The sequence below is a fragment of the Salmo salar genome, chromosome ssa11 (genome assembly GCF_905237065.1).
Source record: "Salmo salar chromosome ssa11, Ssal_v3.1, whole genome shotgun sequence".
Lineage (NCBI taxonomy): Eukaryota > Metazoa > Chordata > Actinopteri > Salmoniformes > Salmonidae > Salmo > Salmo salar.
In genome coordinates, this window is record NC_059452.1 from 75967990 (window position 1) to 75981527 (window position 13538).

Consider the following 13538-nt stretch of genomic DNA (forward strand, 5'->3'; position numbering starts at 1 on the left):
CATGCAGGGCTTGATTTGAACTTGTTTTAACCTGTTCTGCACGCCCGCAAACGTGTGCAGCTTGGAGGGAACATTACTCATCACGTATTCTGCTGTTACTGTTTATTATCTATCCTGTTGCCTAGTCACTTAATCCCTACCTATATGTACACTACCGTTCAAAAGTTTGGGGTCACTTAGAAATGTCCTTGTTTTTGAAAGAAAAGCACTTTTTTTTGCCATTAAAATAATGTCAAATTGATCCGAAATACAGTGTAGACATTGTTAATGTTGTAAATGACTATTGTAGCTGGAAACGGCTGATTTTTAATGGAATATCTACATAGGCGTACAGAGGCCCATTATCAGCTACCATCACTCCTGTGTTCCAATGGCACGTTGTGTTAGCTAATCCAAGTTTATAATTTTAAAATCATTTTAAAAGATCATTAGAAAACCCTTTTGCAATTATGTTAACACAGCTGAAAACTGTTGTTCTGATTAAAGAAGCAATAAAACTGCCTTTCTTTAGACTAGTTGAGTAACTGAAGCATCAGCATTTGTGGGTTCGATTACAGGCTCAAAATGGCCAGAAACAAAGCACTTTCTTCTGAAACTCATCAGTCTATTCTTGTTCTGAGAAATGAAGGCTATTCCATGTGAGAAACTGAAGATCTCGTACAGTGCTGTGTACTACTCCCTTCACAGAACAGCGCAAACTGTTCTGGAGTGGGAGGCCCCGGTGCACAACTGAGCAAGAGGACAAGTACATTAGTGTCAAGTTTGAGAAACAGATGACTCACAAGTCCTCAACTGGCAGCTTCATTAAATAGTACCCGCAAAACACCAGTCTCAACGTCAACAGTGAAGAGGTGACTCCGGGATGCTGGCCTTCTAGGCAGAGTTCCTCTGTCCAGTGTCTGTGTTCTTTTGCCCATCTTAATCTTTTCTTTTTATTGGCCAGTCTGAGATATGGCTTTTTCTTTGCAACTCTGCCTAGAAGGCCAGCATCCCGGAGTCGCTTCTTCACTGTTGACGTTGAGACTGGTGTTTTGCGGGTACTATTTAATGAAGCTGCCAGTACCTAAATTACCTTGTAGCCCTTCACAGTGACTCGGTACTGGTACTCTGTCTATATAGCCCAGTTATTGTTACTCATTGTGTATTTATTCCTTGTGTTATTATTTTTTGTCTTTTTTTCTCTCTGCATTGTTGCATTGTTAGGAAGGGCCCGTAAATAAGCATTTAACTGTTAGTCTACACCCGTTGTTCACAAAGCATGTCAAAAAAAAAAGAAAAAAGAATGATTTGAAACTCTTATTATTTAGCAATTTTTTTAATAATTTTGCTCATATAATTTATTCATTTTGATGCCTGTTTTTCCCTGTTGTCTCTATCTCCAGGTGAGCCTCTACTCCGACCCTCCCAAGCCCAGTCACGCTGTCCAATCAGGTGTATTCCATGAAGGCTCAAAGGTCATGACCCTAACTTTTCCCCACGCTCAGAGGGCGGAGCTCAGCTCAGGCTCTGTTTACTTAAATGGACAGGCTGCCCACCAAGGTACTAACAGCCATCTTATATATGCTTCCCAAATGACACCCCAATCCCTTTATAGTGCATTACTTTTGACCAGAGCCTTATGGGAATTAGGGTAACATTTGGGACACAGCCATTGCTTTGTTTCAATACGTTCTTATACTCCATTGACAGTTGATTCTGCCTCTCATTCAACATTTCTTTACCCATTTCTATTGTCCTTTACTAAAAACCTATTTTCTCTCCGCACTACAGGACATAGTGGAGTCTCCTCTGTCCGTCCCTCCTCAGCGGCCTCCTCATCCCCCAGAAGCCTGGGCCCTGGAGTTGGAGAGCAGCTGACCAGGGCTCTCTCAAAGCAGGCTGAGAGGTTCCTCCAGCAGGTGCAAACATTTGAAGAGCTCCTGAGGAGAGGGAAACTTAAACCGTTTGAGCAGATGAAGGTATTGTTCTGATATTTATCTAATATGAATCTTGCATATATTGTATAGAGGAGCGTCTCCCAGTGCTCACTGGCCACCATGTTGTTTGAGTAATGATGTGATGTTGTGTCCCTGCAGGGTTTGTCCCAGCTGCTGCAGGGGCAGGATTCTCTGGAAAGAGGTTATCTAGCAGGACGAGACGAACACAGACTTCTACTGCAGAGAGGGGCCGAGTTGGGCCCCTTTGACCCCGGCAGGTGAGACCACACTGCAGGATTATCTACAATACTGTGTTTAAACTGTTAGATGAAGTGCACATTAGGAAATACAAATATGGTGGACATCAAGTGTGTGTTTGGTTGTGTGTGTGTGTGTGTGTTTGTGCGTGTGTGATAGGGAGTTGGAGGGCCGTATATTCCAGTGTGGGATGCGTGTGGAGGAGCTCAAGGAACAGGTGGAGCAGACCGAACAGGACCGGCCCACCTCAGAAGCCCCTCCCACTCCACCTCCTCACCCCACCCCCTACTCCATGCCTGCAGGGGCCAGCGAGCCCATGCCACTCCCTGAGGTACCGTGACAACACAGCTACTGAAGACACTGCAGTAGATTAGTCACTATTCATCCCATAGAATAAAGGCCTGCATTTCCAAGACTGTTAACATCTCTCGCTCTTTCTCTCTCCAGAGCCCAGTGTTACCTCTGCCGGGGGAGTCTGGGGTGGGGGTGGAGGTTAGCTCGGCCAGCGGAGAGAGCGAGGGAGAGGAGGGAGGGATGCCGTCCCTGCTCCTCCATCCCTTACGTCACAAACACAAAGGCGTAGAGAGAGACTTCAGCGTGCTGATGGACCAGTAAGTCTCAATCGATTTTAAACACTTTGGAATAATTTGGACATGAAATACAAAACATTCTAATGTCAGGGATCATTTTTAGACTGCTTACAGAGTAAGGAAATAGGTCATTTATGTCATTTGGATGAACTATCCTTTTAAAGAAGGTCTAGTCTGTATTACATGACGTTGTAGAACAGAAGTATTCCAAATCAGCCAATGAAAAGCAGGCTGTTCTTTTGTTGTAAACATAATCATGGTATTGGTCAATTGAAGTCATGTAAATATCAGTTTGCTTACAAATGCCCCTTCCAGCTACCAGAGTTTCAGGGAGCTGCCCAGACTGCTAGACCTGGATCTGACAGAGGGAGATCACGATTCTCCTGATGCAGGTGAAGAAGCCACACATTCAGATGGTGAGGGGACAAGAGAGGGACCACACCCAAGGACAGGAAAGGAGAAGGGCCACACAAGTTTCGCTCAGAGGTGAGCCTGAACTCTGCACCAGGCTTGTATTCACTAGGAAGCAAAACAGAAATGGGGAGTGACTACCTGAACTTATCCAATAAGAAGCCCTTGTTTTCGTTGCAGCAGGTTTTGCTACAGTGTGCACTGCGTACTAATGAATACGAACACCGGATAACATTTATATTACTCTAAATTATATTATGTGTTTTCAGATGGCCAATACAAGGTCAGCAGGACGCTACATTCATTCCAACGGTGAGACCAAGGACCAGCAAATCAGTTCCTCCTTCCCCGAAGGACCTCAGCCAATCCACCGCATTTCCTGATCTGCTGGCCAATGACAGCAAGAGGTCAGAGGTCAGGAAGTCTCATGGCAGCAGTCTGACCAGTCTGGGGGAGAGTGCTGCCACAGAGAGGCGAGGCTCCAAACTGCAGCCTGGGACCAGAAGAGTGCCGTCCCAGGTCAGTTATCATTTTTTAAAATTTGTTATAATGAATGAATGTTAATTAAGTTACACATTTATCTCCACAATTCAGCGATTTCTACTGAGCCTGAAAGAGTAATTTGTGTGTGTTGACCAGGATGGGATCATCTCACCAGAGACTGACAGTGGTTTTGTTGGCTCTGAAAGCAGTCGTCTGACTCCCGCAGCACCTAGTCCTCTCCACCAGAGGGCCATAGCGAGGTGAGCTACTGGTGCCATCTCCCCCTCCTTTCCTCTTCCTCTACCCTCAGTGACTCGGCTGTCAATCTCACAGAACATGACAACACATTCCCCAGTGTCTCACACACACACACACACACTACTGACACACCTACACACAGCTCCGCACTGTGCCCTCACAATGTCCCTGGCTAGTCGCCTACAGATCTTAACCTTCCCCTGTTTTGTTCCTATTGCTGTTTGCCCATGACTGACAGCTCATGGGTTCCCTTGTAATCTTATCAGTGTGTGTGTTCCTGTCTTTGTTTTACTTCCCTCTTCCCTAGGCTGTCAGTCCCTGAGGAGCAAAACTCAGGGAAGCCCCATCACACAGCCCCCGTGTCAGGTCAGCCTCTCCCCTCTCCCTGCACCCCCTCACACAGACCACAGAGACCAACCTTTCTGGAGCACAGTGGAGGCTCTCGTCTGAGCACCCCAAGGCAGGTACGGGGGTCTTCAGGGAGAACCAGAGGGGAGGAAAGGAGGGGCACCTCAGCCTCCAGTTCCCCCCAGCACAGGGCCAGCAGGACCCCCCAGCCCTGGGCTGGCAGTGGGACCAGTGAGTTTGGACCAGACAGTGACCACAGTGAGTCCATGCTGTTCTGTCTATAACCGTCTTATTTAGGTTAGGTTGCAAATTGTGTTCTTACAAGTGACTAAGAACAAATTAATCTATATAGTTTTTATATTTTATATATATATATTTTTAAATTAGAAAAGCCAATAAATGAAATTGGCACCGGCCAATTTTCCAGGAGAAGTAAAAAATTCCCATTGCGAAATAATGCTTTTGAGTCTATTCATGCATGGAAATACATTTGACCAGTCATGCTTATCGGTCTATGGGTTCATTTGCATAATTTAGTGTAGTTAAATTGGCCCGTGTGTATATTCGTTATGTACCTTATTTATCACACGCATACAGATACAGAGCCTTTGAGCTGAAAATCTGTCAGACAGCGCTTTCATAAGCCCAATCATTGCACAACAATTCTAAATGCAATCGTGTGTTAAAAATAGTTTTATGGCCATGATTAAAAATGGCTAATATTTTTTTATTCTCAACTGCTAATTGAAGCGCGCTCCCCATTCGCCATTCAAATGCATAGGCAACGGAAGGCAGGCTTCATTAGCATTTTGAACACATATAGCTACTTAATTGTTTGAAACCTGAACGTTTTACTACATACTATGAGGCATGTTTTTACCTTGTTTCAAAGTAGCCTAGGCAAAATCCAACCATATCTGCAGAGGCAGTAATAAGACTTCCATATGCCATTAAAACCAGTAGTCTATTGTTTTATACAGACTTCCATATGCCATTAAAACCAGTAGTCTATTGTTTTATACAGACTTCCATATGCCATTAAAACCAGTAGTCTATTGTTTTATACAGACTTCCATATGCCATTAAAACCAGTAGTCTATTGTTTTATACAGACTTCCATATGCCATTAAAACCAGTAGTCTATTGTTTTATAGACTTCCATATGCCATTGAAACCAGTAGTCTATTGTTTTATAGACTTCCATATGCCATTAAAACCAGTAGTCTATTGTTTTATAGACTTCCATATGCCATTAAAACCAGTAGTCTATTGTTTTATACAGACTTCCATATGTCATTAAAACCAGTAGTCTATTGTTTTATACAGACTTCCATATGCCATTAAAACCAGTAGTCTATTGTTTTATACAGACTTCCATATGCCATTGAAACCAGTAGTCTATTGTTTTATACAGACTTCCATATGCCATTAAAACCAGTAGTCTATTGTTTTATAGACTTCCATATGCCATTAAAACCAGTAGTCTATTGTTTTATAGACTTCCATATGCCATTGAAACCAGTAATGTATTGTTTTATACAGACTTCCATATGCCATTGAAACCAGTAATGTATTGTTTTATACAGACTTCCATATGCCATTGAAACCAGTAGTCTATTTCTCTCATGTTCTATTGGTTTTCAACTTCCTTTCATTGTCTGGTAGCCAAACGCACATTTGCGCGTCATCTACTGCCTCGTGCGCATTTCTGCACTACTAATGTTTCGAAATAATAGTTTATCAACATTTTAAGCTAAACGTTCTGATCTGTTGTCTCAGATTCAGTGCTTTTGAACTTTTGTTTTGTTAATGTAGCGTAGATCTACTGGTTGTATGAATTTGGAGATCTATCGTCCCACAGCTCTACCAGAGTCTGTTTGGCCTATTTCTTTCCCGACAAGCTGACCTACAGAATAAGGACATTTTTCTACTATGGGGGATAGTAGATTGACATAGGCTCACAGACGCCGCGTCCATAAGACTAGGGGAAGCTAAGTTTTCCTTAAGTAAATTGAGTTAAAGTACCAAAATTACAGTATATAGCCTAATTGGACTCGTTGGCCTATTATATGGACAAGGTCATTTTTATTGATCTGTTTGTCAGTGCCAGCACAGTGGGATACCCTGTAATGTGTCTTAGTAGCCCTTTCCTGTAGTCAAATCAACTAGCGACCTCATGGGTGGAATGTTATTAATACTTTTCATAATTCGTTTTGCTATATTTCAGTCTTCTGTGATGTATATAAAGTGTAATATTGGGATTCAAACTCTAAATGTAATACCTTTAAACTCTATAGCTGACATCTATTGGAGTCTTCTTTATACACGCGGATGTCGGCCCTGCAGCTGGAGCATGCGTTTGCGGCACAGTCGATAGCGCGCTGCACTTCGGGCTAGAAGGTCGAGGGTTCGAGACCTGCTCCCTGCTGTTTCATTACAGTACTTTTGTTTCAAAGTAGATTTGTTTAAGACTACCAAGAAACACTCGGTGACCCTGATTTAGCCCACTGCAGTATTAAAAATATTCTACTAATGTCTCCAGTCATATAAAGTGTAGTAGAATGGCATGAAATGTGTTTTTCCCGTGCAAAGAAAGAAGATATAGCCTGTAGCCCAGGCCTCTACACTATACGCCCTCAGCCATGCCTCAGCCGTCTTTTTTTACCAACAGTGATTAAGTTATATTATTAGCTTGAATTAGGACTATCCAATCTACTCATCACATTACAAATAGTAGGCCATTTTACATAAGTCTGCAAATGCGATGACGAATGGCATGATTTATTATAAAGGTGCATTTCTATGGTGAAAATGTACTTCCCCAAACTTTAAACTCACGCTCCTCCTGCAAAGGCTAGTGATTTAGCTGTTTGCTACTCGTCTTGTTGGCTGAGGAAAAGTAAATGTGGACAGTTATTCTAACATCTTGAATGTGAGCTGTAAGGACACACGGCGTTGCATCCTCGACTTGCATGTTCTGTTAAGATGAATTACCATAATCGAAATGTGATTTCTGTCATTCTGAGCAGATTGGGTTCGACGCCCTAATCAGGTTACGCACCCGATGCATATGGTTCCGGTACATTTCTCACGTGTCCGGTACATTTAAAATGCTGCCGGTGAAATGTCGGGCGCCACGTTTTCATACCGGAAACCCTGGCACACAGTCTACTCCGTGCCAGAAACGTGTACCCTCCTGAGAGGAAGCATGGAGGCAGCTATTAGCAGTTTGGCTATGTTTCTTTCCCCGTTTCAGTTCATTTGATTCTCCACCTCTCCCCTGCCTTCTGTTTTAAACCCCTCTCTCCTCTTTAATTCCTCCTCCTATCCTAAGTCCACTCTGCGTCAGGGGAGGACGAGGGACGTAGTGACCGTTCCACCCGAACGACCCAGCATCGCTACCAGCCAAGCCCATCCCCCACTGCACCCTATCACCATGGCGATCCAGTCCGAGCCCTGAGCTCTGGTCAGCTGACCAACCGCAAGTGAGTCTCTCTCTCTCTCTCTCTCTCTCTACACAACTGCTCCCATGGCGATAGTGACACAAACAAGCACAGATTTATGAGTCTCTTTGGAAAGTATTGGCTGGGAGGAGAAGAGGGCAGCTTCACTGCAGCAAAAATACCAGCTCAGCTCCAAGGCGTTTTCTTCTGGCAACTCCCAGTAGAAGCTAGGAGGGGGGGGATTGTTAGACGTTTGATATTTGATTTCCTTTTATGCTGAGGGTGTTGACTGGCTGGTGTCTACAGTGGGGCAAAAAAGTATTTAGTCAGCCACCAATTGTGCAAGTTCTCCCACTTAAAAAGATGAGAGGCCTGTAATTTTCATCATAGGTACACTTCAACTATGACAGACAAAATGAAAAAAAAAATCCAGAAAATCACATTGTAGGAGTTTTTATGAATTTATTTGCAAATTATGGTGGAAAATAAGTATTTGGTAAATAACAAAAGTTTATCTCAATACTTTGTTATATACCCTTTGTTGGCAATGACACAGGTCAAACATTTTCTGTAAGTCTTCACAAGGTTTTCACACACTGTTGCTGGTATTTTGGCCCATTCCTCCATGCAGATCTCCTCTAGAGCAGTGATGTTTTGGGGCTGTTGCTGGGCAACACGGACTTTCAACTCCCTCCAAAGATTTTCTATGGGGTTGAGATCTGGAGACTGGCTAGGCCACTCCAGGACCTTGAAATGCTTCTTACAAAGCCACTCCTTCGTTCCCGGGCGGTGTGTTTGGGATCATTGTCATGCTGAAAGACCCAGCCACGTTTCATCTTCAATGCCCTTGCTGATGGAAGGAGGTTTTCACTCAAAATCTCACGATACATGGCCCCATTCATTCTTTCCTTTACATGGATCAGTCGTCCTGGTCCCTTTGCAGAAAAACAGCCCCAAAGCATGATGTTTCCACCCCCATGCTTCACAGTAGGTATGGTGTTCTTTGGATGCAACTCAGCATTCTTTGTCCTCCAAACACGACGAGTTGAGTTTTTACCAAAAAGTTATATTTTGGTTTCATCTGACCATATGACATTCTCCCCTTACCTCTTCTGGATAATCCAAATGCTCTCTAGCAAACTTTAGACGGGCCTGGACATGTACTGGCTTAAGCAGGGGGACACGTCTGGCACTGCAGGATTTGAGTCCCTGGCGGCGTAGTGTGTTACTGATGGTAGGCTTTGTTACTTTGGTCCCAGCTCTCTGCAGGTCATTCACTAGGTCCCCCCGTGTGCTTCTGGGATTTTTGCTCACCGTTCTTGTGATAATTTTGACCCCACGGGGTGAGATCTTGCGTGGAGCCCCAGATCGAGGGAGATTACCAGTGGTCTTGTATGTCTTCCATTTCCTAATAATTGCTCCCACAGTTGATTTCTTCAAACCAAGCTGCTTACCTATTGCAGATGCAGTCTTCCCAGCCTGGTGCAGGTCTACAATTTTGTTTCTGGTGTCCTTTGACAGCTCTTTGGTCTTGGCCATAGTGGAGTTTGGAGTGTGACTGTTTGAGGTTGTGGACAGGTGTCTTTTATACTGATAACAAGTTCAAACAGGTGCCATTAATACAGGTAACGAGTGGAGGACAGAGGAGCCTCTTAAAGAAGAAGTTACAGGTCTGTGAGAGCCAGAAATCTTGCTTGTTTGTAGGTGACCAAATACTTATTTTCCACCATAATTTGCAAATAAATTCATTAAAAATCCTACAATGTGATTTTCGGGATTTTTTTTCCCTCATTTTGTCTGTCATAGTTGACGTGTACCTATGATGAAAATTACAGGCCTCTTTCATCTTTTTAAGTGGGAGAACTTGCACAATTGGTGGCTGACTAAATACTTTTTTGCCCCACTGTATCTTTTATCTGGGAAGTGGGGTTCTGGCATTGGATCCTACCAGAGCCATGTCTTTATTATATCATAAATATTTATTTGAAAAATCTAGCTCTGGATCCTGCAGTGTTTTATTGGCAGGTGTCAGTGTGTTTCTAATGGGTCAGGTAATTCCAGTCAACCTGAGTCATTTTTACATTCTGTATGATTTGATTTCATTACAGACATGGAAGCTGGTAAATGTGGAGACTCAGGAGGTACATACTGTACCCAGTGATGACTCTTGCATGGTGTGACACTGCATGAGTGGGCCCTATTTATTGACCCGCATTACAGGAATGAGTTTAGAAAATGATTGTGTATGGTTTGGAATGTCAAATTCATTCCATTGGTCAATTGTATATTTTAACACCTATAACAGACGTGCTGTGATATTACTACAATATTACTAACTACAATATTTGGAACAAGTAACAGTACAGTTACCAATGGAGTTGAAATGGCAGTGTCTACTCTATAACATTGAGCTAGAAAATATCAACACTTCTCTCTGTACTCATTCTCTTGTGTTTGTGTGTGCGCATGTGTGCGTGTGTTTCTGTGTCTGTCCCCCAGTGAGGCCATCCAGTCCCTGCAGGCGGAGGTGGGCAGACTAAAGGAGCGACTAGAGGGCAGTCTGAGACACCCTCCCAGTCCTGTTAGAGCTCCCCCATCAGCCCAGGATGACCACACACACCCTCTCAGCTCAACACCTCGTAACAGGTTGGCCTTTTCTTTTTACCTTGTCACTTTTTTTAAGGGAGATCTCATCAGACTTTTGTTACTGTTGAAACAGGTTTATTTCCATTTTTACTGGCCCCATAGGGCTCTGGTCAAAAGTAGTGCACTATATAGGGAATAGGGTCTCATTGTCTTTCTTTCAGCGTTTCTGCTTGGTAATGTTCCTTTTGATTTCTCTACTCTCTCAGGTCTGCTCAGCGAAGGAGGGATGGTGGTAGAGAGGAGAGGAGGTGGGGTGAGGAGCAGCAGGTGGAGGAGAGGAGGTGGGGTGAGGAGCAGCAGGTGGAGGAGAGGTCTCCCAGGTTGACTCCTAGAAGATCAGCCTCTCTACCCAGACAGAGACCTGAGCTGGACATCAGTGAGTTATGGGCTGACTGTAATGCTGAGGTTTTTTTTGCAGCATATATAAACATTGCGTCCCAAATGGTACCCTATTCCCTAAATAATGCACTACTTTTGAACAGAGCCCTTATGGACCCTGGTCAAAAGTTGGAAATATGTTGTACATAATGTTTTTGCCATTGTTTCCTATGACCAAAATGAGCTTCTAGACATCGGAACAGCTATCACTATTCTCGATTTGGATGAGGACTTCTACTTAAGTGAGTCGGTAGCGAAGGACATTTTGATTATCCTGGGCCAGGCCCAAATCTCCGACACTCAGAGAAGGAGGAGGCCGGCGCTATAGACGCCGTCGTGCGGGATTCCTGACAAGACTACGTTGGAGAGTGGATAAACCGCCTCTGCCTTCCGTTCTATTGTCGAACGTGCAATCACTGGAGAATAAACTGGACGAGTTCCATTCGAGATTATCCTATCAACGTGATCTGAAGAACAGTAATACCCTATGTTTCCCCTAGTCGTGGCTGAACAAGGACATGGAAAATATTAATCTAGCTGGTTTTTCTATACATCGGCAGGACAGAACGGCAGCGGGAAAGCTCAGGGGAGGGGGTGTGTGTCTCTTTGTTAACAACAGCTAGTGCATGATCTCTAATATTAAGGAAGTCTCCAGGTTTGACCAAATTTCTACCAGAATGTCACCTGTGCAACTAGAGGTGAAAAAACTTTGGTTACCTTTACTCCACACACAGGGACTCATACAACGCTCTCTCTCGCCCTCTGTTTGGCAAATCTGACCATAACTACGATTGAATTGTCACGTTCGTCTGAAGAATGGGACCAAGGCGCAGCGTGTGTATTGTTCCACATAACTGTGAAACTATGCAATACATACAAATAAACGAATAAACAAACCGTGACAAAGAGGTGCAAAATACACTTACTCGGTGGCGGCTCTGGTGCAGGACGAAGAACCTTCACATCCCGCGGATCCTCCTGCATCTGAGACGGTTCTGGTGCGGGACGAGGGAACCCTCACATCCTGCTTATCCGCCAGTATAGGAGGCGGCTCCGGTTCAGGGCATTGCCCCCGCTCCGCTAGCTGATCCCTCCGCTTTCCTGTAACCAGACTGTGGATCATCGCCGGAGGCTCTGAACTGCAGACCGCCACTGGAGACTCCGGACTGCAGACTGCCGCTGGAGACTCCGGACTGCAGACCGCCGCTGGAGACTCCGGACTGCGGGACCGCCGCTGGAGGCTCCGGAAAGGGGGACGTCGCTGGAGGCTCCGGAAAGGGGGACGTCGCTGGAAGCTCCGGACTGCGGGCCGTCTCAGGAGGCTCCGGACTGCGGGCCGTCTCAGGAGGCTCCGGACTGCGGGCCGTCTCAGGAGGCTCCGGACTGCGGGCCGTCTCAGGAGGCTCCGGACTGCGGGCCGTCTCAGGAGGTTCCGGACTGGGAACTGTCGCCGGAAGCTCCGGACTGGGAACTGTCGCCGGAAGCTCCGGACTGGGAACTGTCGCCGGAAGCTCCGGACTGGGAACTGTCGCCGGAAGCTCCGGACTGGGAATGTGCACTGGAGGCCTGATGCGTGGGGCTGGCATAGGTGGCGCCAGACTGGTAACACGCACCTCAGGGCGAGTGCGTGGAGCAGGAACAGGACACACCGGACTGGGCAGGCGCACTGGAGGCCTGATGCGTGGGGCTGGCACAGGTGGCGCCAGACTGGTAACACACACCTCAGGGCGAGTACGGGGAGCAGACACAGGGCGTACTGGGCTGTGGAGGCGCACTGGAGGTCTGGAGCGTAGGGCTGGCACAATCCGTCCTGGCTGGATGCTCACTTTAGCCCGGCAAGTGCGGGGCACTGGCACAGGACGCACTGGGCTGTGAATGTGCACTGGAGACACCGTGCGTATCACCGCAAAACATGGTGCCTGACAGGTCACACGCTCCCTCAAGAGAGTGCGTGGAGGAGACAAAGGATGTACCAGACTGGGGAGGCGCACTGAAGGCCAGATGCGTGAAACTGGTGCATATGACACCGGACTGGTGTCACGCTCCTCAGCACACCCGCTCTGCAGCGCTCTCAATGCTAACACCTCTCTCCGGAATCTTGCGTCGAGTTCCTCACTCGTCTCCCTGACTGGCTCTGGTTCACCCCTCAGCTCTCCACGGTAAGCACGAGGAGTTGGCTCAGGTCCCAAACCTGACTCCACCAAACTCCCCGTGAGCCCCCCCCGGGGAGCTGCCTCTCGGGCTTCCATCGTTGCCGTGCTAGTTCCTCGTATTGTCGCCGCCTGCTTGCCTTGATGGTATAACGCCTCGTAATATCGCCGTTCTGCTCTCGCTGCTTCAATCTCCTCCTTTGGACGGTGATACTCCCCGGGCCTTGTCCAGGGTCCTGCCCCATCCAGGATTTCCTCCCAGGTCCAGTCCTCCTGACTACGCTGCTTGGTCCGTTGGTGGTGGGAGATTCTGTCACGGCTGTCTGAAGAATGGGAACAAGGCGCAGCGTGTGTATCGAAACTATGCAATACTTTCAAATAAAACAATAAACAAAACAACAAACCTTGACGAAGAGGTGCAACATACACTTACTCAAAATAATAAATAAACTAGACAAAACCCTCTGTCACGCCCTGACCTAATCTACCATAGAAAATAAAAGCTTTCTATGGTCAGGACGTGACATGAATCAACAGGACTGATCAACAAGACTAAGATTGAAAGGTGCTACACCGTCTCCGACGCTCATCGAATGTGGCAGGGCTTGCAAACTATTACAGACTACAAAGGGAAGAACAGCCGTTAGCTGCCCACTA

The 13538-nt window shown here is 46.0% G+C and overlaps 1 protein-coding gene across 4 annotated transcripts in view; it reads left to right on the forward strand.

The window, feature by feature from the left end:
- akna (AT-hook transcription factor) overlaps positions 1-13538 on the forward strand; it is a 31704-nt gene that overhangs the window by 12244 nt on the left and 5922 nt on the right. For all 4 annotated transcript variants that reach the window (XM_014128364.2, XM_014128367.2, XM_014128363.2 and 1 more), the window contains 12 exons: positions 1383-1539; positions 1771-1958; positions 2076-2194; positions 2334-2505; positions 2622-2785; positions 3080-3250; positions 3445-3694; positions 3815-3918; positions 4224-4522; positions 7599-7749; positions 10207-10353; positions 10560-10729. In XM_014128364.2, coding sequence (XP_013983839.2) covers positions 1383-1539; positions 1771-1958; positions 2076-2194; positions 2334-2505; positions 2622-2785; positions 3080-3250; positions 3445-3694; positions 3815-3918; positions 4224-4522; positions 7599-7749; positions 10207-10353; positions 10560-10729 — 2092 coding nt within the window. The remainder of the gene's footprint in view (positions 1-1382; positions 1540-1770; positions 1959-2075; positions 2195-2333; positions 2506-2621; positions 2786-3079; positions 3251-3444; positions 3695-3814; positions 3919-4223; positions 4523-7598; positions 7750-10206; positions 10354-10559; positions 10730-13538) is intronic.